Here is a 23,498-nt window from a genome sequence, read left to right on the forward strand (position 1 = left end):
ACAGGTATCTGGGCCATATTTGCAGCCTGAGTACTTGGGGAGCAGGAGTCCTGTGAGTTTAGTCCCTTCTCAAACCCATTCCCAGTAAAGGGATGGAGGACCAAGGCTGCCCCTCACAGGCAAGTGTGACAACGAATCGAGGACAAGGCTGCAAATCCAGCTGGACTCTGCTGGGCCAGGCTCTTCTTCAGCTCTCAGGAAGATTCTTAATGTCCAGCTGGGCACAGGCAATTTGCCTCAATACACTCTGGCTACGTACAGGGACAGTGATTCTCAGGGATCTTACACAGGACCCAGGGATTAACTACTGCTTTCTAGGTTCCAGGGACTCCTGAACACACTTTGGGCTAATTTTGATGTGAGGAGTTTAAGGCAGGTGTGGAATGGAAGGTGTTTGTATAGGGGGTGGGGCTGGGGGAACATTAGCTTCCCCTCTCCCCCATTCTGGTTTGTGCAGTGTGGGGGGTATCTGCTAGGAGGGTGGGGCAAGACAGGCAAGTGTGTATCTATCCCTCTAACTCCAATTCACACAGACACCTCACAAAAGTCCCCTAATGGAAATCCCTAAAGGATTTCCTGAGAACACACCAGGCATCCTAGGGAGACCAGAATATGGAACCCACATCCTTATAGGTAGGACTGACCTGGTGGTGTGCATCTGGAAGGCATGGCTGATGTTCAACGTTACAGACCCTGGATGAGGCCTAGACCAGCCAGCGGCTGGGAATGATTACTGCAGGATTAGGAGGCCTGGCTCCAGCCAGTCTGGGAGAGACCCCCAAGAAGGGAGGCCCTGGAAGAGGTCCCCCCTCCCTCCCCCCCAGAGAACAACTTTGCTCCAGGGTGTTTCAGGAGACAATTGTAGTCACAATTCTCACACACCACAGACCAGAGAGACCCCAGACCATTCCACAGGGTTCCAGAGCCCCCTCTTAGGTTGACAGGGAAACCTTGATAAAGCAGCCCTGCTTTCAGGAAGCAGGAATCCCACTGACCCCACCACCCTTTACAAAAGGCTTCTCCCCAGCCCCCTTAGAACATCTTGCATTCTCATCACGCTTGCAGGCAAATCTAAAGGGAAAGACTTTAGGATATCAGAGGAAGTGAGATGGGAAAGTGTCACCATTTAGCAATATTTCTTTAAAAAATTTTTTTTCATTAGAAGCTTTCTTTCTTTTTTAAAATATTTATATATTTGGCTGCACGGGGTCTTAGTTGCAGCAGGTGGGATCTTTATTTTTTAATTGCAGCATGTGGGATCTAGTTCCCTCACCAGGGATTGAACCCGGGCCCCCTGCATTGGAAGCACCAGAGCCTTAGCCACTGGACCACCAGGTAAGTCCCTTAGCAATATTTCTGACAGGTCTCTGGGTAAGTTATCTTACAATCTCCGGCAGGGTTTCTTAAAAATGAGGAGTCCTTCAGCCATAAAAAGAAATGAAATTGAGTTATTTGTAGTGAGGTGGATGGACCTACAGACTGTCATACAGAGTGAAGTAAGTCAGAAAGAGAAAAACAAATACCGTACGCTAACACATATATATGGAATCTAAAAAAAAAAAAAAAAAAAGGTTCTGAAGAACCTAGGGGCAGGACAGGAATAAAGATGCAGATGTAGAGAATGGACCTGAGGACACAGGGAAGGGGAAGGGGAAGGGGAAGCTGGGACAAAGTGAGAGTGGCATGGACACATATACACTACCAAATGTAAAATAGCTAGCTAGTGGGAAGCAGCCGCATAGCACAGGGAGATCAGCTCGGTGCTTTGTGACCACGTAGAGGGGTGCGATAGGGAGGGTGGGAGGGAAATGCAAGGAGGAGGAGATATGGGGATATATGTATACATATAGCTGATTCACTCTGTCATACAGCAGAAACTAACACACCATTGTAAAGCAATTATACTCCAATAAAGATGTTAAAAAAATAGGTTCTGCATTTTTAAACAAGAGCCCCAGTTCTGACACACACTAACATAAGAGAAAAGCTGAGAGGGTACAAGAGGAGGGAAATGTATGGGGTGGGTGGGGGGTGGCCAGATAAGAATATGCTGAGCTTGGGTCCACGAAGAGAGGTCAGTGAGTGGCTCATGTCACAGAGGTACAGCTGGTCAGGCAAAGCCTTAGGCATGGGGCCCAGTGATCCGCACCTCTGCCAGGGATCACATGGAGATCCTCAGGGAAGACAGATAAAGAAGCACCATCCTGTCTTCCCTAGGCCACAAAGAGATGTAAGGGTGTGCATGCATGAAGACCCTTTAATACCCCTGCTTTCTTGGGAGTGCGCAGCTCAGACAGGGTGGGGGAGGGGACCTATCTGCTCCCAATTCAAAGTGAGAGGAAAATCCAGTTAAAGACTGGGGTGACACCCAGTGGTCAAATAAGAAAAAGCACAGAAACAAAGGCAATGGAAACTTTTTTCAGTAAAACTGGAAAAGGCTCTACAACGTCATGATTGTAGCCACTCCAGCAGTCCAAGGCAGCATACCATGGAATGAGTGTCTAGGTGGCAGGCACCCTGGGCTAACAGCTCCCTTCCATGGCTCTCTTCCAGGCTTCCACCTTTGTGGCTGTCCCTGGTATTATAAGGGCTGAGCACCTAGATCCAATGGTAGTAAGCACTACCTCAGGGCAGGCTCCAGAGTGGGGAGCAGAGGAGATTGGTATCCACCATGTCGCCCCTTGGCTCTGAAAGCCTGGGCTGGAGTTTTGGCAAGAAGTCCCCTATCCCCTTTCCAGCTTCCCCACTGCTTTTACCTCAACTTGCTCATTCCCACCTCAGGGCCTCTGTATTTACTTTTCCCTCTGCCTGGACTCCTTTCTCCAGATGTTCACATGGCTCAATCCTAGTTCTTCAGAGGCCCCAGCTCAAATGTCCTCTGCTCAGAGACACCTTTTCAGATCTTAATCTAAACTAGCCTGTAAGCATTATCACATTACTGTATTTTTTCCTCTAGAGCATTTTTCACTATCTAAAACTATGTTTTGTATGTATTTGTTCATTGCTTATCTTGTCTCTTCTACCACATTACAGGTTCTGTGGAAGCAGGGACCTCATCTGTCTTGTCAGTGCTATATTCGCAGGATGCAGAACAAAACCTGGCACACAGCAGGTTCTCAAATATTTGCTAAATTGAATTCTCTTGCAATGAAACCCTGCCCTAGGCTAGGCCCCTCAGATTGAGAAGGGCCCATAGGTCACAACTACAGGACAGAGGCAGCCCTAGCAGAGGACTAAGAGTCTCTACCCCAGCCTGTCCTGGTAGGCTCATTTCAGCATCCAGCTCTGCAATGCCTTCACCTTGAAGGCTTGGAGAGATCTGGCTTGTTGGGGTTGGGGGCCTGGTCAGAGTGAGTCTCAGAGATCTGGGGCACAGCCCCCTTTTTGCCAGAAGAGGGCTTTTTGGCCACTAGCCCATTGTCATCCTTGATCTTCTTGAGCCGGGCCTTGCTCTTTGGTGGTATGGAGAAGGTGAGAGAGCTCTTGTTGAATTCAAGTGGGAAGACACCTACGTCTCCATCAAAGCGGTTCTTGGACACCTGTAGATACCGTTTCCCTGGCCCAGTTACCAGCCTCCTGTCCTGCAGGATCAGAACATTGTCTGCTTCCTGGCTTGCCTGGGGGATAAGGGGCAAAAGGAGGAAGGAGCAGTGAGAAGACGTATGAGAGAACCACAAAGGAAGGTTGAGGGTGCAGGGAGGAATAGCAAGAATGGGGGAAGGGAAAAGTACTTCCCCCATCACCAAAGTTCTTTGAACTACTGACCAGAATGCTGGAGCCACTTGAGCCTTTTAGTTCCCTGACAACCCTGTTGCTGTCCCAGATTGTGTACATGCTGTTCCCTCTGCTGCTAACATTTCTGGCTCCACAGCTCACTCAACCCGAGTTCCTTATCATTTAGGTCCTGGTCTAAATGTTACACTTCATCAGAGAGACCATTCTTGATCCCTGTAAATAAAAAAGGCACTACCATCTTTCCATTTCTGTTATTCTCTCCCCCAGTTCCATGTCTGTTCCATTGTGGCACATAGTTTGTGTTCCTTGCCCTGTATTCCCCGTGCCCAGCCCAGGCTTGGCGTGTAATAGGCACTCAGTGTACCACTGGAAGCTCCAGGATCTGGCTGGTCCCGCTGCCCAGAAGGCCCTCCCACTTATTTGCTTATTTAACACCTGTTGTTGGACAAAACCCAACCCAACCTCTGTTGACACATCTTCTAGGAAGTCTCCCCCCAGGCTGACTCAGATGCCTTTTCTCTTTTCTCCCAACACCTGTGCTGCCTATCATAGCGCTTATCATACTGAGTTGTAATCACTGTCTCCTTTTTTCCCTGTTTTTTTTTTTGGATGCGCCACGTGGCGTATCGGATCTAAGTTCCCCAACCAGGGATCGAACCCGCGCCCCCTGCATTGGAAGCACGGAGTCTTAACCACCGGACCGCCAGGGAAGTCCCTCACTGTCTCCCTCTTTTCCCCATAGAATATGTGAGTTCCTGGAAGGCAAGCAGGGCAAAGGACCCACCATTATCAGCCTTGTATTCCAGCACATGTGTTCCTCATGTCATGGCCCCAGAGGCAAGCTGCCTCCTGCCTGTTCCAGATGGACAGTCAAGATGATTTAAGGCCGAATGAGGGCTGTCCCTGGTCACACCTGCCCCCTCTACTTTCCATAGCTTGAGCTCCTCTAAAGCCCACTTACTTTGGCTGAGCCAAAAATGGATGCTGTCTGTAGTTCTTTATCATCATCTTCCTTCCGGGGGTGAATGACCAGTGTCACATGGCAGCTACTGTCTGTGGCAAACTTCCGAAAAGCCCCGATGATATAGTCTTGAGCTGCAATCCTACCCAACAAAGAGGTTACCAGACACAGAAGGACAAGAACAGACACATACTCCTGATTCGTTAACATCTCCCCACAAACCACCACAACCTCACTCTACTTCCCTCTACCTAAGGACTCACACTTAAGTCCCTGTCCATACTTCCCACTACCACACCCCACACCTCTACAAAGACAGAAATACATATGGGATGGTATGCTCCTGCACATATGTCAGAAAACAAGAGTACAGTGTGTCTGCCCAGAGGCCAGCTCCCTGAGAAGATGTGTGTCTAAGTGGGTTACAGCTAGACAAGAGGAGGATGTCACCTGTCTGTGGACAGCTGCTCATGACCCATCATGAATTGCAGATTGTCGATAACCACATGACAAATGTCATACACGTAGACTGCATGTTGCATCGTGTCTATCACAGTCCTGGGAAGAGGCAGAGACAATGAATTCAAGAGTCAGTTACAAGTAATCTCCAGACCATGGCAGCCAGAAAACTCTGTTGGGAGTCTGTTCTCCCACCCTCCTATTCTTTGAAAGCTCCACACCTAGGAATCTCACCTGATGCTCTGTTGCCCATGAAAAGTCATGAAATAGAGGGGCAGGTCTTCAAAGCGGTCGGCCCACTCGTCATATTTGTCCAGTTGCTCTTCCAGTCGCCCCACAGCGAACTGTGTCAGCATGACCCGGGCTAGTCTCACGTTGCTGATCTCAAAGCTACCCCATAGCGTGTTCACTCCCTGGGTACACAAGTCCAGGGCATATTCACTGATGAATGTCGTCTTTCCACTGCCTGTCGGCCCTGCATGGGGGGTTGAACACAGACCCGGGTGAGGAGTAAAGCCCTACCGTTGAAACCAAGACAGGCAAGGAGCTTCAAAGTTGGGAGGGGAAGGCGCCTCTTCAACATTTACTGTAGCCCAAACCCACATGCTTCAGTCATCTGACCCTCTGCCCCCAAACCCGCCCAAGCAGTGATTTCCCAAAGGGTCACCTGTGAAGACTGTCAGCTCGCCCTTCCGATGTCCCTTCAAGAGACGATTGAGGTCAGGGAAGCGGCTCCAGCGAACGCCAGCTGCCTGCTCCACATTTGACAGTTCTCCTAGCACCTCCTCCCGAAGCTGCCGGAAAGACACGATAGACTTGTGCCAGGCAGGCAGGGCAGTACGCAGAATACGAGAAAGATTTAAGCCTTGGTTCAGAGCCTCCAGGGGAGAGGGCTGCTGGTCCCCAGGCCGCACCAAGGAGCATCGTTTGGGGTTCAGTTTTCGGGCGAACAGCTTGGCAGCTTCCCAGGACCGAAGGTCATCCCCCAGCCAGAGCACAATGCGTCGAAACTGTTCGAGGTAAGGAAGCAAGACAGGGGGTAAGCAGGCTGTTCCTCGGGGTAGGGCAAGGGTGGGCAGCCCTGTGGACTGGCTCAAGGCCAGGCTGTCCAGCTCACGACTCGTCAGCACCACCTCAACATCTCGACGACTGATCAGGGGTAACCCAAACAGGTTGTGGAAGGCACCAGGCTGGGGGATGGTGGTCTCCATATAGTGCACTCTGTCACCCTGGCCTTCGGCCCCTAGTAGCTTCAGGCCTCGTAATCCCAATCCTCCAGGGGAGAACCAAGGAAAGACAAGGCTGTGAGCAGGCCGCAGGTAGCGCACACTGAAACGCTTGAGTGTGTCATCTGTCACTTTGGTGAGGCCAAACATCACGCGAGCCAGCTGGGCCTCTTTTGGTTCAGGCAGCTCCCAGAGAGGTACGGCTCGGTCCCAGATCCTCTGGACCTCCTCACTGTCCTCAGCTTCTGGGGCCTCACTAAGCAGGACCCCTTCTCTGGCCCCATCCCCTCGCCCCTCCACGCTGGCCTGGAAGTCTTCCCAGCTCCCCTCAGCTAGGCTGGTCATGCAGAGAAAGCGGCCTGTGGTCTTGTCAATGAAGAGGCTGAAGGAAGTGGCAGCACCAGTCTCGTCCTTGAGCTTCGAGGCACCCACAAAGGGACTAGGTGCCCGCACGCAGCTGTGCCCATCCTGGAAGGGGATCCCATGGGCCCGCAAATATTGCCGGATTTCAGTTGCTGTTACAGGCAACACTGGTACCTCCAAGGCGGCGAGAGCCTCCTTCCTGTACCGTCTGCGAGGAGGGCCCACGGCCAAGCTTCGTGGCAGGCCCCTCCACCCCATCCACGGCCCACGTAGTGGCAGCAGGATACGGAGGGGGTACCCACTTCGGAGGAGGACCCACATTCCTAGTCAAACGGGGGAAGTCACTGCTTGAAATGCCTTAGGTGCCCGGTTCGGGTGCCTTCACTACTAGGTCAGACCCTAGGGATCCTGCACGCAGCTCTCTTCTCCCTCTGAATCCTCTTCAGCCCCTCGACATTGCCACTTCACATCTATGCCAGAGGACACGGCCCTTTCACGTCCGTGTCCCTTTGGCCGGTTCCCTACCTCTGAAGTCCTCCACAGCTGCTGCCCCCGCCGCCTCCCCTCCGCGCCGCCCCTCGCCGATGCGGTTTTTCTCGATCATCTCCTCGCCACTACCGCCCCTCCACTGCCCCTCCTCGTCGTCCTCATCTCTGCGGCCGCCTGCGTCCCTTCCGTAGTCCCTCTCCTCTGAGCCCCCTGCTAGAGGACCGCTCCGCCGCTCCTTCCCTCAAGGGGACACGAGGCAACCTGAGCGCCACTCCTTCGCTCCCGCCGAGCTCCGCGCTCAGAGGGACGCCCGCCGCGCCTCCGCCGCGTGGTTTTCTCGGCTCCACTGCTAGGAGCTCCGCCGCTCCTGACCCCGGCCCCGAGTCACCACTTTCCTCTTGCCCCTGTTGCCTGCAACATGGGTCACTCGCGCCACTAGCCACGACCTCGGAAACAAAACTGCCGCGGCGCCAGTGTTCCAGGAAGCGGAAGCCTTGGGTTAGTCCCGCCCCCACACTGAGAGGCCGGGCTCGACGGCTTCGGAGCTGCGGCCATGACGGCGCGCGGGAGCGCGAGCCGCTTTCTGACCAGTGTCCTGCACAACGGGCTGGGTCGCTACGTGCAGCAGCTGCAGCGTCTCAGTTTAAGCCTCAGCCGTGACGCGCCCTCGTCCCGCGGCGCCAGGTGAGCCGGGGAAGGGCGCGGACGTGCGACTCCATGCCGAGGTTGCCCCGGGTCAGGAGTCACCTTGCTCACCCTTCTCCGGTCCCTCAGGGAGTTCGTGGAACGAGAGGTGACCGACTTCGCCCGCAGGAACCCCGGGGTCGTAATATACGTGAACCCGCGGCCGTGCTGCGTGCCCAGAGTAGTGGCCGAATACCGTAAGTGGGGCCGGACGAGGGCTGGAGGGAGGCGTCGTGGGGCTCGGCGCGCTTCCTGCCACTCGTGTGACCCCTGACCCGCTTCCTTTCATCCCCACCTCCGTTCGGCCAGTTAACGGGTCTGTGCGCGAGGAGAGCATCCACTGCAAGTCGGTCGAGGAGATCGCCACGCTGGTGCAGAAGCTGGCGGACCAGTCGGGCTTGGACGTGATCCGCATCCGCAAGCCCTTCCACACGGACAGCCCTAGCATCCAGGGCCAGTGGCATCCCTTCACCAACAAACCGACAACGCTGGGCGGGCTGCGCCCTCGAGAGAGGTCCAGGATCCTGCCCCAGCCTAGCGGCTAACACAATGAAGAGTTGCTCCACCTACTCCAGCCCCAGGGTTTGGACTCTGACCCCAGTAGAGCCCCAGTAGAGGTGGTTCTTCCTTCTGGTTTGGTTCACGGGAGACAGATGGAGCCCACCAAAGGGGAAGCTGATGCCAAAGCTTTTGCTTGGGATAAAGAAGAGCTGCCTGTTTCTTTTTGATGTACCCTGTGAGGGGCAGAGACTGTGAGTCTCCTAATTCTGATCCAGCTGACATCTCGGAAACCCGAGAGTCTTCAGATTTTACTGGATCTTCATTTCTTAAATCCAGATCTCAAATCACAGTGAGAGGATTTAAGGCTGGCTTCTGAAGAATCCCTTATGTCCTGTTTTTGCAGCCATTGACCAAGAGAGAGCTAGTACCTTGTACCCTGCTGTGAGCATGGCATTGGGCTAGGTCCTTTATATCTGTGAATGTTTGTGTGCAGATTAGAAAACTGAAGTTAATAAACTTGTCAAGGTCACACTTGAAGTCTACTTCAAAATATGCACATATTTAAACTATAATGCCATTTTTTTTATCTTAAAACCAGAAGCAAAATGAATAATAACTCTTCAGGATGGTGTAGTATCAAAGGCCACGTGATTAATCTAGGCTTGACCCTTGGAGAGAATGATTCTCAGGCCAGCTGATAAATAGGCAGCATCTTCTGGGCTTAGCTAAAAATGAGGTGAGGGATGGGGGGAGATGGTGAGAAAAAGAGCCAGGAGGTAAAAACCTAGAAACTGTTGTATGAATTCTTGAACTGTCGTAATTTTGTTTGTCATCCCCTTATCACCATGATCAATAAATAGTGAGAGCCTTTAAAAAAGGACTGTACCTGCCCAGGACAGTCAGGATGGAAGCTGAGGAGCCCAATTTCCTCTGCAAATGGCTTTATGGGAAGCAAAGCCAACCCTGCAGCACCTTTACCATAGGCTCAGAAGCCTGTCCTTTGGTGGTCAGGAGAAGACCAGTCTAGACCAAGCAGACCACTCATAGCTGTGGGGAAGGAGGGTATTTATTAACCAACAGTGGGGGGAGGAACTGAACCCAGCCTCCCCACCCTGTCACATGCCTCTCCCGCCTCCCTGGGTCGTGAGCGGGGGCATTCCTAAAGAATGGTAGCCGGTTTACAATAAATACATTCATTGTGGGGTAGAGGGGGGAGAGGCTGGGTGAAGGGCAGTAAAAATCCTGTGGGACTCCACGTTCTCAGCTACAAAAATAACAGTCACCCTCACCCAAGGGGAATGGGGGAGCTCAGTCAGGTTTTGATTGTCCCATATGGGCCTGGAGACTTCAGAGGCCCCTGGACCCTGAAAGTGCCCCGGTGAGGTAGGACAGGGGTGGGAGCCAAGCATCCAAACTCCCAGCCTCTTATCCTTTGCATAGTTCCAAGAACGGGCTTCATGTGCCAGGTGAGACATCAGATCTCTTCTCCCCCTGCTCTGGTCTAGGGGTAGCAAATGTTTGGTCCACAAAAGGGAGGCTGGCTCATTGAGTGCAGTGTTGGTCACCCATCCTAAGGAAGTGTCTGTGAGGACAGCTAAATGGGAGAGAGCTCTCCCTCTGAAATGTTCATGGATCAAACCCAACAGACACAGGTCCAGCGCAGCAAGGGGAGGCTCAGAAGGTGCACGTGAGTGGAAATGTAAGCACATGTTCATGAGGAACACCATGCCTGGAACTGTCTGTGTCACTCTTGAGAGTGACTAAGGGGGTAAGGAGGCTGACTTACAAGGGCTGCACATTAAGGAAGAAGAGTGAATGATGCAGTAGTCTTACCTCCCCAGGCTGGCCTGTTCCCAAGCTCTTGCCAAAGAGGTCATCACACGGGGCTGGGACTACAGGAGAGGACTAGGTAGGATGGGATGTGGCAAATTGGGAGGGTACCCAAAGTCCAGAAGGGATGAAACAAGAATGCACCAGGAGGTGGGCGTGGGGGCCCTGCAGCCCAGCTGATAGACATTCTTCCATGTGCACACGTGAATGTACACAGGGCTCAGGTGGTTCTGGTGGCTGGCAGAGGTCTTGTCTGTTTTCAGGACCATCCAGCACATAGGGCCATGCAGAGGGTGGTGACATTGAGGCCATCTGGACCTGCAGAGCCCTGCCTGGGAGAAAGAAGGGTTTGAGCAGATGAATGGGGCAGGAGGATGGCATCCTCTCCTCCCAAGTGCTTAGGTTAAAAGGGAACAGGAGCTGGCTCTGGGTCTGCAGAGCCTGAGGGAGCACCTACCTCTGAGGAGCACCGGTTGGCCTGGGCTGCTCACAGATGGGTCCATGGAGACTGAGAAGGGGGCTTTGGCTGGGCCTGACTCTGGCCAGCCCTACAGGGACATCAAAAAGTTGGGAGAAGGGCCTGGAGTTGTAGGGATGAAGGTAGGGTGTCTGTGCTGGGGAGGCAGCGGCCCAGCCTGGGGCAGACAGGCTGGTTTGGAAGAGCATTTGTCCTGGGAGGCTGGGCTCAGACAGAGCTCTCATCCAGGTGCTCCACAAGCTGTGTGTGCTTCCTCTTCTCCAGGATGCGGCTGAGCTCCTCTGTGAAGGAGCAGGGCCCTGCCGGCACTCCATTGTTGCTCTGCCTCAGGAGCACGTAGCTATTGCCATTCATCCTGCGCAGCCGGCTGGGCAGTGCCACCAGCCCGTTGGTCAGCTCAGCCGGTGGTGGTGGGGGTGGCGGGGGTGGCGGGGCTGGGGCCCCCTCCCCGGGGATGATCTGGAGGCAGCCACCCTCCAGGCCCCCAGCCCCCTCCCCATCATCACCATCTTCCTCTCCGGAACACTGGCCTGACACTGTCTGCAGCTGCACAGCAGAGCCCCCTGCCCGGCCGGCCCGACCCAGTGAGTATTTCTGTCGGTGTCCTCGTCCACCTCTCCGAAGACAGGCAACGTAGAAGAGGGAGGAAGCCAGGATAAGGCAGAGGCCACCAAGTGTAGCAATGGCTAACACATAGAGCAGCCGCATATCAGGCGCCAGTTGTGCCCCAGGCATTGCAGGGGCCTGTGGAGCAGGGGCAGGAGTGGCTGGCCGCACTGTGAGGCTGTAGGAGGCCAGCAGGGTGCGGAGGCCATTCTCTTCAGCATAGCAGCCGTAGTTGCCACTGTGCTCAGGCTGTGTGTCTGTTACCAGCAGCCCATCCACACCCACGCGGTAGCCATCCTGCCCATCACTCAGGCCCATGCTCCCATTGACCATCCACAAGGCCCGGGCCAGGTTGGATGGCTGGTCACAGGGCAGTAGGACATCATCACCCCGGAGCACAGAACGGGTCTTCAGTGGTGGTGGTGGCCCTGGAGGGAGCGGGGGACAGGAGAAGTGGTCATTGCCTGCCTGTCCTGGGAAGGCATTGGAGATGGCAAGCCAGGTGGTCCACTGTTAGGTCCCCAGCACCAAGCACAGAATCTGGAATTACGGTGACAACTGACTAAGCTCTCTGTGCTCATGCTCCCACATAAGGTTCACGTTGGCCCTTCTCAGTGGTTTCAATTCCTGACATCTGCCAATGATTCCTCATCTCTACCTCCAACAAAGAGTTCTCTTCTTCTGAGCATCAGATTTGAATATCTTCCACATGCTGGGCATCTCTTGGACATGTCACAGGAACTAAGGCCAAAATCTCCCTCCCAGCCTACACCAGGTATTTTTCTCGAATTGTCATCACCATGTATGGTGCTACCAGCCATTTCCCAGAAACCTGAGTTTCCCTTGGCTGTCTCTCCCCCTCTTCTTTCTATCTAACCCTCACTAAGAGTCTGCTTCCAGAATCTATCTTAGACCTGTTCACGTCTCTCCTTCCCCAACTGCTGGCCCCCATCTAATCCATTCTGCATGCAGCAGTGGGGTGACCTTTTAAAAACACTATGCTGATCATGCCACTCCGCTGCCTCAACACAGTCCCGCCCATTTCCCCAGCCTCTTCTCTTGCTGTTCAAACACCAAGCTTGCTCTGCCTGCTCTTCCCTCTACTTGGGTGTCATCCCCCTCCCCATGCCCTCTATTTGCCCGGTTAACTTGGGGGAGAGAGCATAGCAGTGATCAAAAGCACAAACTCCAGGCAGCCTGCTTAGGGTCAGGTTCAAATTCAGACCCTACTGCTTAATAGCTGATTTAACTTTGGGTAGTTTACTTATTCTCTCTGTGCCCCAGAGATTGCCCCTCACGGAGATGGTAATAATGGCACCTTTCTCATAGGAATGCTCTGAGAATAAATGAAATTGTTCATGTAAGTGTTTGATCAGTGCTTGGCGCATGGTAAGTACTCAGTACATATTAGCTATGATTATTATTATGATTATTGCTCTTGCTTCAGTTATCAGCTTGGTCATCTGATCTTCCTTGGGGCAAGCCCTTGTCATAGTTGTAATTATTCCTTTTGTAACAAAAACCAAAGAAAATAATTGTAATTAATTGGTTGTGTGATCATTTGATTGCCTGTGCATATACTTGGCTGTAAGCTCCAGAAGTGACAAAAAACTTCACATCTTGAACCTGTTTCCTTATTTACAATTTTTTTTTGCAACAAATATTTGTCGAGTACTTACTCTGTGCTGGGTCATTCTCGCTGAAAGCACAGACACAGCCATTCAGAATCATACATGCACATACAAGTGGCATCAAATGGTAAAGAGGACAGGCTATGCAGCCAGATGCACACACATCTGTGACGTCACTTACCTGTGTCCCTGTTGCCCTCACAACCTCGGTTTCCTCTCTCTATGTCTTGTATCAGTGCTGTCCTGGAGATAGAAGATTGGGATTTATGAACAAGGAGAACTGGGCTTCAGTTTCCCCAGTGGAAGGGTCAGTAAAGCTGTTACCAACAACTGGTCCCAACTCCCTGCAGCTGGCAGGCCCTCCTCCACCCCTCAGGCCCGATCCCCTGGGCAAAGGGGACCCTCACACACCTCTATGGCCTCCCACCTGCTACCCTGGGACCTGTTGGCTCCGGTTGTGGTCACCACGCAGGTATGGGTGCCGGGGTCCCAGCCACAGCAGGGGTCCCGGGCCAGGATGCAGTCGTAGCAGGAGCGGTAGCGGGAGCAGCTGGACAGTGATAGCTGGATGACTCCACTAGGGCCCCCCACGTAGAGGCTATGCTAGGAGCCAGAGAGGACAGCTGGTTGGCAACACCCCACTCCCACTTACAGACACACACACACAGCCACTGCCCAGCCTCCCCACTCCCTCCACTTATTCTGGCAAGGCCAGAATATTGAGGGTCACAAGTCAGGGGCTACCTGTGTCGGAGAGATGACCAGGTTCTCCACAGACTGGGGTTCCTTGAACACCTGTGTCTCTTCAATAATGTGCATCCCAGAGCCCAGGACCACTGCCTTGTGGATCCAGCCATCAGCTGGTATGGGAATGGCAGAAGGTCAGACTCCAACAGTGGAATCTACTCTCAGCCCCCTGCAATAGCCTAATGGGAGCAGCTTGGAGTCATGAGGTCAGGGACAAGGATTTGGCCAGTAGCAGTGGGCCCTCTGGACATTGGGAACTCCAAGCTAGTCATGACAAGAAGTATTGGATTTAGAAGCATTAGTGACTAGGGTCAAATGTCACTGTGGTTGGTGACAGGAGTCAGCAATCACCAAGAGCTAGTGGTCATTGGGGACCAGTAGTGTTTATTGAAGAATCAACATCAGTGGTCATCAGGGTTTTGTGATCAGGGGTCATCCAGGGGGCTAGAGGTCAACAGGGATCAAGGACTCAGGCCAGCAGTCACCAAAGGGCTCAGGCCAGGGGTCAGAAGCACCTGTGCCCAGAAAGAGCAAGTCATAGGTGGGTCCAGCTGGCGTGGTGACAGGTGTCCCCGTGAGGTGTGTGTAGCGCACACTGCGCTTGAGCAGCAGGGGCCGTCCGCGTGTGGGTACCACGGGCCGAGCCATCAGTGGGTGTAACTTCACAAAGTCCAGGACCAGAGATGGCAAGTCCTGGGATGAGTTGTAGCCTCGGCTGCGCAATGAATCTGTAATGCACTGTGGTGGGGGACGGGGTGGTGAACCTCAGGACTCTGCCACCTGCCCGTCCTCCCCACAAGGCTAGACCTCCTGCCCCTCTCAGGGGTCCCGTCTGCTCAGCACTGACCCCAGGCCTGGGCACTCACCGAGCCAGGCCGGGGCTCCGGCACCCCTCCCTCGTAGCGGCCCCAGCGTCGGACACCATCCTGGTATTCCATGTAGGGGCCTGCGAAGACAGCCTGCACCTCGGCCAGGTCATAGCGGCAGATGGCTGAGGCCTCCAGGGTCTTCCTAGAGATGGGACATAGGGGAGGGGGCTGAGTCACACTGAATGGAGCCTGCCCACTTGCATGGCCTGGAGCCCACTGTTACCCTGACCAATCCCTGCTCCAGGCCCACAGGGCCTCTCCTGAGGGTGAGCAGGCCACTGGACGTGCCTGAAGTTCTCTGTCTGCAGCCAGCCTCCCCCCAGTGGATCCTATCTCATCTTCACTGAACTCTGCTCCAGCCCCTATGCCGTCCCCGTTCCTTGCCTCCCCACTGTCCCTGCACTGACCACTGTGTGGTCAGCGTGAAGGCCGCATAGAAGTGCGTGCGGGCCGAGGTGTCAGCTTCCAGACTGCAGACACCACGTAGTGTCTCATACTGTGGAATGTGGCAGATGAGACGCGCCTTTAAGAAGGAAGTCCACTTCTTCTGCAGGATCTTCTTCCCTCCCAGGTCTCCCTGGGGAGGTAGGGGCATGGGGTCAGGGGCCAGGATCAGAGGTTCAGCCTCTACACCCTGGCCCTTCCCTCAGTCCTCCTCACCTTGCACACACGGGCCACACGGGCCACACGGTGGCTGCTGCGGCTCTGAGCAAAGCTTCCAGAGCCCTCCTCAGCAGCACGCTCTGTGAAGAAGTAGTAAACCTTGTCGTCGTCACCCGCTGCACTGGCCTTGCTCTCCCGCACCAGGACAGAGAACACAAACTCAGCATCTGTGGGTCAGGCAGTTCAGGTGGCTTCTGAGTTAGGCTGGGATCTCCCCCAACCGCCCTCACTCAACAACACACAGGAATAGACACGATCACCTGGGGATATGGGGATGGGATGGTCAACTGCCCAAGGGAGTAAAGATGAAGAAATAGTCCCCTGCCCCCCATCATCCTGTGCCTCGTCCTCCTAACCATTGAGCCAGTGCATTGGTGCCTCCTCAGTCCTCAGGGAGTGCGGGTGGCGGCTCCGGCGGATGTCAGGGATGCTCCTGAATTCATACTGAGTAGCTGTGTAGAGGCCTCCATCTGAGGCAGGGACATGCCAGCCATAAGACATGTCACACAAAACAAGACACATAACACATGGGTGGCAAGTCCTAGCAATGAGATCCGTGTCCGCAAACAGCATGCTTGTGGATGAGGGGCCGATGTGGGGAGGAGGGCATGCTTACCAATGATGAGGCCTGTGAAGCCACGGGCTGGGTCATAAGGACACTTCTCCTTCCCCTCCTCAAAGCTGGTTGGCAAGGTGAAGGCCTCAGCATCCTGGGGGAATGAAGGAAGGGCCAGAGGTCATTGATCCTGAGGATAGGCCAGGGTTGTTGCCGAAGATCAGACCAGTCCAGGGTCAGGGACCAGCAATCAGGGCAGGGACAGGAATACTCACAATGGCTGCACAGAGAGGCTGGAAGGCGTGAGTCCCGCACGCATAGAGGTGAGTGGCATTGAGGCGCTGCAGGAAACGCACGTGGTTGAAGCACTCGGTCTGTGGGATAGGTGGGGGAGGGCTGTGAGCCCTGGGCTTCCTTAGAGACTGCTTCCATTAGGCCAGCTTTGTGGTCTGGCTCTTGCCCCCACCCACAGGACAAATAGTTCTTTCCAAGAGCCTGGTGGGCTTTCTCACTGCCCAGAACACAGACTATTCCCTGGAACTCACTGTCCTTTGGTCTCCCAGGGGCATGACCCCTTTTCCCTTGGCTATCTCTTAGATTGCCTGACACACTTGGCTGGCTTCTCCTGCATCTTCTATAGTCCCCTGCACCCCCCAGTTCGGGGGCTCCAAGGGCTCTCACCACCCTAAGATGCTTCTCTCTTACATCTCCTCAGCACTGTCCCCCAGTCATGGAGCTCCCACACCTGCTTCGGGGTGGCACTACCAAATCTACCCCCAGGTTCTAGCCATTGCTCCACCTGATATCCCACAGACACATCACACTCATGCTGTCAGAAACCAAGCTCATCCCCTCCCCTCCCTCACCTGCATCCTCCCTCTTAAAACTGTTCATCCAGTCTTTCCCACTTCATCAGTCCATCCCATCACTCAGTCCAGAAACCAGGCGTCATCTTTGCTGCTTCCCATTCCCTCACCCTCACACTCAGTCTCTCTCTGTGATTAAGTCTTTGTCCTACATGTTTCATGACTTGGTCTACTCCCCCTCCACTACCACCACCCTAGTCCAAATTACCACCATCACCTCTTCCCTGGGCAGCTATGCGACCACCTGGCAGCTCTCCCAGCTCTCTGCCACTCTTTACAGAAACCATTTATTTATTCAGTGAATGAGGAATACATGCACACAGTGTAAAATTCAAAAGGTAGAAAGGGATATGTTGTAAACAGTCTCCTTTTTATCCTCGTTGCCTTCAAAGGAGACTGCTGTTACCATTGTCTGGATTTTCCTTCCAGAGAGATTCTACCAGTCAGCACCGTCTTGCAACCCACTTTCCAAGGCATATTTAAAAAATGTAAACCAGATCATGTCACTGCTGTATTTAAAAACCCTTCAGTGACTCACCAGAGTCCTGAACATAGGGTCCCATATGCTCCCGGCCCTACATGATAGGGCCCTACCCCTTCCTGTGGCCTAATTCACCCTACTGCAGCTACCCTGGCCTCCTCTGCCCATCAAATGCCCTAAGCTGCCACCCTCTTGACTTCTTTGCCTTGTTAATGATTTCTCCTCCTGCCTATTACCCAGGGTTTGAGTCCATGCAGGCCTCTTTGTCTCATCCCACTCCCTCACCAGGTGCAGTACTTTGGCATCCATCCCTCCTCTCCGCAAGCCTGCTCAGGCCTCCCTCCTCTGACCCATATGATGCCCCCAGCCTCCTCACTGCCTTTCGTGCCTCCAGACTCACTCTATTTTAAGCCACCTAGTGCCTGGGACCAAATAAATATTCTTATAATAGTGTTTCCCCAAGATGTTTACATTAAAAAAATGGAGCTGGGAGGGGGAATTCTGTGGTCAAATAAGTAGGAAACCACAGGTAAAACCTACCTTTACTGAGGACTCCTCAAAGCCTTAAGGGTATTGCTGTGCATTGTGGGATTGAGCACACAGCATTTCCCAAACTCATCTAACTATTAAACATCTCTTTTGAAAATTAATGCTCCTCAGAACATGCTTTGGGAAATGTTCTAAAGGCAAAGTGTGGTTCGGGACCAGCAGTGTCAGCTTCATCTGGGAGCTTGTTAGAATTGCAGAATCTCAGGCCCTTCCCCAGACCTACTGTGTTAGCATCTGCATTTGTAATACACCCAGGTGATTCACTGCACATTAAAGTTTGAGACTCTCTAAAGTGTCATATGGTGAGGGTGCCCATTGTCCTAGAATAAAATCCAAACCCCGAGCTGGGTGTTTACAGCCCTCCATAAACTGGGCTCCATCTGCCTCACCAGCCCCATTTTCTACCCATGTTATACTAAGAGGCAGCCTTTGATGGAATCTCCTGGAGACGCCTCTTTAAATGCAGCTGCCTCAGCACCACCACAGACCCACTGAATCAGAATCCCCAGGCCAGTGGGCCTTGGGAATGTGTATTTTTAAAAAGCTCTCCAGGGATCTCCCTGGTGGTCCAGTGGTTAAGACTGTGCTTCTACTACAGAGGGCGTGGGTTTGATCCCTGGTCATGGCCAAGAAAAAAAACCAAAAAAAAAAAAAACCAAACCAAACAAAAAAAAAACCCCACTGTGTAAAAAGCTCTCCAGATGGATCTGTTACATAGCCAGACACAGAACCCCTGCAGACACCCTGTTCTTTAGCCAGAAAGGGCTGACACTTCACTAATACACCTTCCACGGAAAACTGGGTACTTGAGCTATTCCTTGACCAAAGCCTCATTTTTCTCATCTGTAAAATGGAGGATAATACTATTTCATAGGGTTATTTTAGAATTAAATGAGATAATAGCTAAGTCAGCACTTACTAGAGATTACTTATTGTTATCATGATTATTATTGGGGAGCCCAGAGGAGATTAAGATGCTGTCTCAGACCAAGCTAGTAGGTCACCAGATGTTTGGATTAAAAATACTGCTCCCAGGGCCTGCCACTCCAGTGGCACTTACAGTGCTTATTGTGGTTGCTGCAACAGACTGGCTGATCCGTACCTCTCCATCTGTGTCCCCACCAACCCTGACATCCCCCACTGAAAAGAAAGAGGAAAGGAGCTGGGGAGAGGGCAAACCACATACCTGGTTGTTTTTCCCTTTTTGATGACATTTGCTTTGCATCTCTGGGGAGGCCTCCCAGTGAATCTGGAGGGGGCAGTAAAGGGAATTGGCTGATGCATTGAACCCAATGCCTTTGCCTTTCCCCACTACCTGTGGGACAAGGTGATAGGACCCCAGCGTGGGGGTAAGTTTCAGGAAGAGTATTGGAGGTAAGGGAGACCTGGGCCAGGAAGGGCAGTGCTGTCTGACCAGGAGGCTATGGAAGGCTGACAGGGTTTCCAGGAAGTTGAGGTCCCAAGGAGCTGGATGAAGCTGGAGACCCTCTGGTGGTTCAAATTCCAGGGGCTGACCTCTTTGTGAGTCCCGTCTCCTATGTTGTGGGCATTGAGAGAGAACAGGGCGCCTCGGGCTCCCACCAGCAGCCTTGCTGAGGCCTCCTCCAACAGCAGCGTTGAGTAGTTCTGGGCTCGGCCCTTGAAGTGCTGGGTCCCGGAGAGCTCTGGGGAGAGGGGAAGCTATAAGCCCAGCTCTGGGGCTGCCTCCCCACGCCCAGCCCTGGCTCCTGCTGCCTTTCGAGGTTGGGGACGTCTAACCTTCGTAGGGGATGGTCATCCGCGGGGTGGCATCTAGTTCTCTGGATGGTCTCCGCAGCGAAGGTCCAGGGACTGCAGTTGCTGTGAGGAAGCTCAGGAGGAGGGGCCAGAGCCTCCCCCACATCTTCCTGGGGAGGCCCAGACCAACAAGACCCCCAAGGGGAGCCAGGGCCAGAGTTAAGGGGATGATGGGAAGAAGAGTCACAGGGGTTAAGGTCCAGGGAGGTGACTTAGAAGGTCAGGAGTCATGGGGCCAGGGGGGGTCCTGGAATTGGGGAGACATGGAATCACAGGGTTGTGTGGCCATGGAATCCCAGGTAAGAGGTCAAGAGGAGAAATGGATTACATGCTGCCTGTCGGCATCAAATACAAATGCCATGGTGAGAGGGAGTTGTGGGGTCACAGAGGGGTTGTAGGTCACTGATGGGGTCACCCTGCCCCAACAGCAGGACTGGTCCTGGTTCTCTGAGGTCTGTTTTCTGAAGAAAAAAAACAGGAAAAAAAGCCCTTTCATCTGTGGAAAGTAGATAGCATTACCCTCAGACTTCAGGTGGTACCAAAGGGAGGAGGCCCAGCATCTACGAAACTCCCACAAGAGGATGGATTCAGCCATTCTGTCCCCCTCGGTGTTCTGATGCAGGACGTTGGGTGGAACTTGTCCACTTTCAAGACCCTAGACTCCCTTCAACCCAAACCCAAGGTAATAGCCCTCCTCTGACCGAGTCAGAAGCTTGGCTAGGCCTCCATCTTGGTGGAGCTCGGGTTCCTAGGGAGAGTGCCTTTTCCCAACAGGGAGACCCAACTCAGGCAGCAGCTGCCCCCGCCGCCTGCAGGGGTGCCTTATGCAGGAAGGCCTGGGCAGAGATGCTTAATGGGCCTTTGTTTATTTTGTTCTGTTTTCCCTTTGTTTTTTCTTTTCCCTGACCTGAAAGCTCCCTTTGGAATTTGTCTTTAATTAGATACTTCTCCTCCTCGGCATTCCTCTACAAGGGGGTGCACATCTCTGCCCTGCCCATGCGAGTCTGTACTATACCCTCTGGCTAAGCATCCACACGTGCCCCTACCTGCAAACAGGCACTCACAGGCACCTCGGGGTGTATCTGCCTCCCTCTGCTCTCCACCCCCCGCCACTGTACAGTTGTAATACCTGTACAGGAGTCTCTAGTGTGCAAGGTCACTTAATTGAGACATAAGCAACATGTAAAAGGTGAACGATAGGATCCCTGAGCTCTCAGCTACCTCTCCTGGCACATCTTGGAGACTATTCCCACACCAGGACCCTCCCTCACGCCAACCAGCTGGGGGTGGGGTTGGGATAGGTGGCAGGTCTGATGTGATCCCTGTAATAGGCCTGATCTCTGAAGTTCCTGAGGCTTGGCTGGGCTAGGTGTGGAGAAAAACCTGACCCACCCAATCTCATCAGACAAGGCCAGGGGGGCAACTGGCCTCTCCCTTTCCTTCCAGGTCAAATATTAACTATGTGGCCTCGAAGAGAGAGGAGGGACTGGGAACTGGCCAGAGGGAGAACAGGAACTTGGAGGGTTTTTTCAAGAGGTAAAGGTCACCACTGTGGTGGGCAGAGCCCAGAGAGAATGGAGTATGAGTAGACTGAGGAGAGTGCCGGGCTCACAGAAGGGGCATGGGCCCCTGGTGTGGGGGCTGGGGCAGCAAGAGGCCCCAGGCAAACAGCGCATACCCCACCTCTCACTGTGGAGGCACACCTGTTTACCTTTGGGCCTCCTGTCTGCTTAGTGCAGAAGCGGGGGTGTGGGGGAGCCCTATGGCTAGGAGGGATCGCCTCTAGAATTGGGCAAGAGGAACACACCCCGGGTCAGAGTGTGGTGCATGGCACACTTACACAGGTTTAAACGAGTCACATATGTCCAGAGGAGGGTGATGTGCATGCACATAGGTACACACATACATACATATTCATCAGAGGGCTGTGAGCACGTGTACTTGCAGGAGAGTCATGCACACACACATTCACAGGGAGGTGTGTGCACACATATGTTCACCTAAAGGGCCTGCCACATGTTTATACATACTTACATGTAAAGTTGTATTTACATGCCCATTTGTTCAGCAAGTCACCCAGCCTATGGGGTTAACAAGGAGGGTTATAAACCCACACATGTCTCTATGAAGGATTGTACACCTATTCACAGGAGGGTCCTGCACATACACATGTACATGTAGGGACATGCACACAAACCCATAGATATAGTGGGTCAGGCACCGTCATGTTTGCAAAAGGATCAACTACATGCGTACGCACACAGTCCTCAAACACACAGTTACATCTACGCAGAGACAAGCATATGTACATACAGGGGTCCAGTTTTCACTGCAGGCTTGGAGGCTGCCAGTGTCCACTGGGGGTGAGATGCAGAGCAGAACCTTGCCTCCTTTCCCGAAAGTCCCAATTCTAAGGCCAGAATCCAAGTATGTGTTTGTGAGTGTGTGTGTGTGTGTGTGTGTGTGTGTGTGTGTGTAGTGATGGGGGAAGTTTCTGACCTCGCACGCTCAAATAGGATGGGTGCATGGGTCAAGGCTGCTCTGTAAGGGAGGGAGGGGCTACCTAACCCAGGCAGGAGGAGGCCCCTAGTTTTAGCAAAGTAAAGATGCAATGGAATGTGTAACTTAGTCCTCCTCTACTCCCATGTATACTGCAGTTCTAGATATGGGAGTTGGGCAGGAGCTCTCAGCCCCCATTTAACTTGTTGGGAGGGAGGATGGGGCTAAAGGGGGGGGCGGAGCTGCCAACCCCCTCCCCCAGTGGCAACGAGGCTTCAAGGTCTCCAGTCCACATCCCACACTCCACCCCCGGTTCCACAGCTTGGGTTCCTCTCCCAAGGCCAGCCCCCTGAACTCTGACCATCTTCCCTCTATTAGATCTTAGGGCGGAGGGAACTGAGGAGGGGAGTCACCCTGCAAACAGGATCAGTGCAGGATGGGCAGGCTCTCGACCTTCATCCCAGATGTCCACCTGCCTAGTGTAGGTGGTATCTCCCTCTGCCCAGTAGGATGGTGGTCCCTCCAGGCCTGAGAGCCCCTCCCCCGCTACCCCCTCCCTCCTCCATCCCGGACAGTCCGCGGTTCTCTCCTCTCCTCAGGTCTAACCTCAGTCTCTACTGCTGCAGCTCGAGGACAAGCTCTCCTTCGATGCAGCCAGATGCTGGGAGACGTGACCCAGATCCCAGGGAACACTGTTCGCCACGCGGGCCCCCGCCCCACGCCAGTTCCCGACTCTGCGGTGGCGGGTCTGCGCCCAGCGCGGCCCGAGGCCTGGCCCGCGCCCCTCTAGAGCCTTTACTCGGGACCAGGGGACTTGGCGGTGAGGAAGGCCTGGCCTAGCTTGGCGGGTTTAACAGACGTGGGAAGGCCTGGCCCCCGCCCCCCCGGTCCGGGCACCGCCGCCGCCCGCACTCCACGCCTCTCTCACCTTTGCGCTCAGATCCCCGGCCATAGAGACATTGGTGCGCGGCTCCGCGGCCCCACAGCACCACAGCACCAGCGGCTGGAGGAAGGGGCCGCGGCCGGAGGAGGGGCGGGGTGGAGGCGGAGCCGGGGGGTGGGGCGGGAGCCTGGGAGGCGGGGCCAACAGGGTGAATTGCGGGGAAGGGCGCTTCCCACCCTACACTATAGGTCAGGGCTCACAAACAGCCCTCGGGTGTCTGGCGTGCCCCGCCCCCTAGGGCCGCGGCCCCGGTAACGCCCCCTGGTAGTGGCTTCACCACCCCGTGCGCCCTCGAAGGGCTGATCCTACCTTCCCACCCCTCAGCCCTAGAACCCCTTGGACTTGACTGCTCCTGGGGATGTGCACACGTCTCTTCTCGGGGCTTAACTCTCCGAAGGCCCTCTGGCCAGTCCTCTAATCTGGAGCTCACTTCTTGTGCTTCTGCCACCTCCTTCTGCTCTCTGCCTAGGGCAGAGGGCCAGAGTAGGTGGAGACCAAGAGTTGGGGCAGCTCTCACCACAGAACAGTGTCTTGATTCCTAGCTCAAGGGTCTCCAGCCGAGGTCTGAGGAGGTGAAGGGGGTCAG

The 23,498-nt window shown here is 53.9% G+C and overlaps 3 protein-coding genes across 6 annotated transcripts; 1 reads left to right on the plus strand and 2 right to left on the minus strand.

The window, feature by feature from the left end:
• Positions 1-1,908: 1,908 nt before the first annotated feature.
• TWNK (twinkle mtDNA helicase) lies at positions 1,909-7,936 on the minus strand. The gene is made up of 5 exons (XM_030865361.3): positions 5,823-7,936; positions 5,390-5,630; positions 5,147-5,254; positions 4,697-4,838; positions 1,909-3,617 (listed from the first exon to the last, which is right to left on the minus strand). Exons 1-5 carry the CDS (start codon positions 7,063-7,065, stop codon positions 3,297-3,299), a joined length of 2,055 nt encoding a protein of 684 aa, XP_030721221.1. The 5' UTR covers positions 7,066-7,936; the 3' UTR covers positions 1,909-3,296.
• Positions 7,724-8,947, plus strand: MRPL43 (mitochondrial ribosomal protein L43). The gene is given in 4 exon segments (XM_030865363.3): positions 7,724-7,917; positions 8,008-8,114; positions 8,227-8,423; positions 8,426-8,947. Coding segments are annotated over 4 exon segments (465 nt in total). The 5' UTR covers positions 7,724-7,786; the 3' UTR covers positions 8,456-8,947.
• Positions 8,948-9,466: 519 nt separating this feature from the next.
• Positions 9,467-23,005, minus strand: SEMA4G (semaphorin 4G). Of its 4 annotated transcripts, none has more exons than XM_070043886.1 (16): positions 22,898-23,005; positions 19,453-19,931; positions 19,210-19,358; positions 18,881-18,943; positions 16,074-16,172; positions 15,859-15,952; positions 15,599-15,712; positions 15,240-15,409; positions 14,987-15,156; positions 14,577-14,721; positions 14,226-14,448; positions 13,708-13,823; positions 13,406-13,566; positions 13,145-13,206; positions 10,706-11,760; positions 9,467-10,580 (listed from the first exon to the last, which is right to left on the minus strand). In XM_070043886.1, exons 2-15 carry the CDS (start codon positions 19,574-19,576, stop codon positions 10,934-10,936), a joined length of 2,517 nt encoding a protein of 838 aa, XP_069899987.1. In that variant the 5' UTR covers positions 19,577-19,931; positions 22,898-23,005; the 3' UTR covers positions 9,467-10,580; positions 10,706-10,933. The 4 variants fall into 4 exon arrangements, with proteins under 4 accessions (XP_069899987.1, XP_069899986.1, XP_060142295.1 ...); XM_070043885.1 differs by having other exon boundaries at positions 9,467-10,576; positions 13,391-13,566; XM_060286312.1 differs by having other exon boundaries at positions 13,391-13,566.
• Between the last annotated feature and the right edge of the window lie 493 nt (positions 23,006-23,498).

This window comes from Globicephala melas, chromosome 16, assembly GCF_963455315.2.
Source record: "Globicephala melas chromosome 16, mGloMel1.2, whole genome shotgun sequence".
NCBI lineage: Eukaryota > Metazoa > Chordata > Mammalia > Artiodactyla > Delphinidae > Globicephala > Globicephala melas.

Excerpts from the sequence above, each read along its gene's own strand:
- SEMA4G (XM_070043885.1), bottom strand. The coding sequence starts at position 19,576 with ATGTGGGGGAGGCTCTGGCCCCTCCTCCTGAGCTTCCTCACAGCAACT. Across the intron at positions 19,359-19,452 it reads GATGACCATCCCCTACGAAG|AGCTCTCCGGGACCCAGCAC; the intron begins GTTAGACGTCCC and ends CCCTCTCCCCAG. Across the intron at positions 11,761-13,144 it reads TGAGGGCAACAGGGACACAG|GGCCACCACCACCACTGAAG; the intron begins GTAAGTGACGTC and ends CGCTCCCTCCAG.
- TWNK (XM_030865361.3), bottom strand. The coding sequence starts at position 7,065 with ATGTGGGTCCTCCTCCGAAGTGGGTACCCCCTCCGTATCCTGCTGCCA. Across the intron at positions 4,839-5,146 it reads GAGCAGCTGTCCACAGACAG|GATTGCAGCTCAAGACTATA; the intron begins GTGACATCCTCC and ends TTTGTTGGGTAG. Across the intron at positions 3,618-4,696 it reads CCATTTTTGGCTCAGCCAAA|GCAAGCCAGGAAGCAGACAA; the intron begins GTAAGTGGGCTT and ends CTTATCCCCCAG.